Source organism: Octopus bimaculoides, chromosome 6, assembly GCF_001194135.2.
Source record: "Octopus bimaculoides isolate UCB-OBI-ISO-001 chromosome 6, ASM119413v2, whole genome shotgun sequence".
Taxonomy (NCBI): Eukaryota; Metazoa; Mollusca; class Cephalopoda; order Octopoda; family Octopodidae; genus Octopus; species Octopus bimaculoides.
Window position 1 is genome coordinate 50,901,724 of NC_068986.1, and position 2,056 is coordinate 50,903,779.

General features: G+C 36.5%; 1 protein-coding gene across 1 annotated transcript in view; it reads right to left on the reverse strand.

Annotated features, from left to right (window-relative positions):
* Positions 1 to 190: 190 nt before the first annotated feature.
* Positions 191 to 2,056, reverse strand: part of LOC106875226 (cytochrome b-c1 complex subunit 2, mitochondrial-like) — a 66,802-nt gene continuing 64,936 nt past the window's right edge. The window contains 1 exon segment of the mRNA XM_014923283.1: positions 191 to 894. Coding sequence (XP_014778769.1) covers positions 191 to 894 — 704 coding nt within the window.

Sequence of the window (2,056 nt, forward strand, 5' to 3'; positions counted from 1 at the left end):
GTAATTGACAAGTCCCCCCCCCCAGCATAAAATTTCAGGCCTTGTACCTATAGTAGAAAGGATTATTTGTTATCGTAAGGCTGGTAGAATCGTTAGCACGCCGGGAAAAATGCTTAGCGACATTTCGACTGTCTTTACGTTCTGAGATTAAATTCTGCTGAGGTCGACTTTGCCTTTCATCCTTTTGGGATCAATAAAATAAGTACAGTAGCAGTTGCCATATAATTCTCAGCCTCCACTCGAATTTCACCGCCATAATATTTTGCCTTTGCATCAGAAAAGCCAGACGAGGGACTGCACTGGAACTGGTCAACCAAGTATTGAAGATGTTCATGGTCAACTCCAATGTCAACAATTGCCAGTAATCTGCTACATACTGATGCAAAATCTTAGAAGAAAACTTGCCAATCATGCTGTCAGATACATAAATGGAGTTACCCAAAGTATTCCTAAAAGCTGCATAGTGAAGTAACTCAAACACCTGAAGAGGAAGTTGTGTCTTCAGGATAGCCTTGTCAAGTGTCATACTGGCAGCAGTCTCTTTTATCTCCCATGGTTTGAAAGCTCGTATGGTCATTGCATTTTTCACCATTCCTATCACATTATCAAGTTCATCACGAAGACAATCAATTTGATAAGTAATAAATTCTCGTGAGGTTGAACAGGTGTAATTGACACCAGATTGTTGCATGGTTCTAGTCAAGCCAAATGCTGTGCTCTCCTTTGTTCCCATTCCAGCTATATTTCTCAAGAGGTGACTAACTCCTAAGTTATCTCTTGATTCATACCTGGAGCCAGCTTTAACCACAATAGACACATGCTATGACGATATAGGAGAGTAATTCTCCAAAGATGCCACAGATATACCATTTCCTAACTTAGAAACCTTTGTAGCTGGTTGAAGAGAGCTACAGGTCGACTTTGCCTTTCATCCTTTCGGAGTCAATAAATTAAGTACCAGTTGCGTACTGGAGTCAATCTAATCGACTGGCCCCTTCCCCAAAAATTTCGGGCTTTCTGCCAAGAGTAAATAAAGATAATATTTAATGCATCTCTCAGTAAAAAGTTCAATACCAAAATATACTAAAAATATTCAATATTGAAACAATACTAAAAATTTCAAAATTACAGACACACCAAAAATATTAAAAATATAATAAACATATATGTTCGACAAATTATGAAAATCTATAAAAATATATGAGAAATATATATAAACCTATTAAAGGGTACAGTCCTACTTACTAGTAAACGTTAGGTTAACAAACGGTGTTAAAAAAGATTATAAGGTGTCTAGAGTATACTGTATAAAGTAATAAAATATCCAGAGTATAGTGTATAAAAAAATTATAATTCGTAGATTAAGCATTGGTTTTTCGTTGTTTTTTCAAGGTAAATATCAAATTAATTCTCCTATGGCCATTTCTGGGGAAAAGTAATCCTTGTAAATTAATAGATGTTCATATCCGAAATTTTAGATAACTGCCTCCATCATCAGGGAGTATTATAAGGGGTCGCATCTCGCTTAGTATTAGAAAACTTAGACGCTCGGGAAAATGAAAAAGTCTTTTACGTTTCGAGCCTACGCTCTTCAACTGAAAGGAATAAGAGAAAACAGAGAGAGAATGAAAAAAACTTGTAGATTTAGCGGTCAGACAGTCAGACAGTCAGACATGTAGATAGATAGATAGATAGATAGATAGATAGATAGATAGATAGATAGATAGATAGATAGATAGACAGATATATTCGTATGATGGAGTCGTATATCGCGTATTTTTGCGTGTACCTATATGCTTATAAACGTGTGCATACGTGTACGTTTATGTGTAAACGTTAGCTTAAACATTATCTTTTGTGGTATTCATTTTGGCACTTTCTTTATCCAATTACTTCCTCTATAAATCTCACTCACACAATATACATGTTCATGTGTGCGCGCGTGTACGTGTGTGTGTGTGTGTGCACGTGCGTGTGTGTGTGTGTGTGTGTGTGTGTGTGTGTGTGCAAATTTTTATGATTGTTTGGGTCAGTTTGGGCGTTTGATGTCATCTCC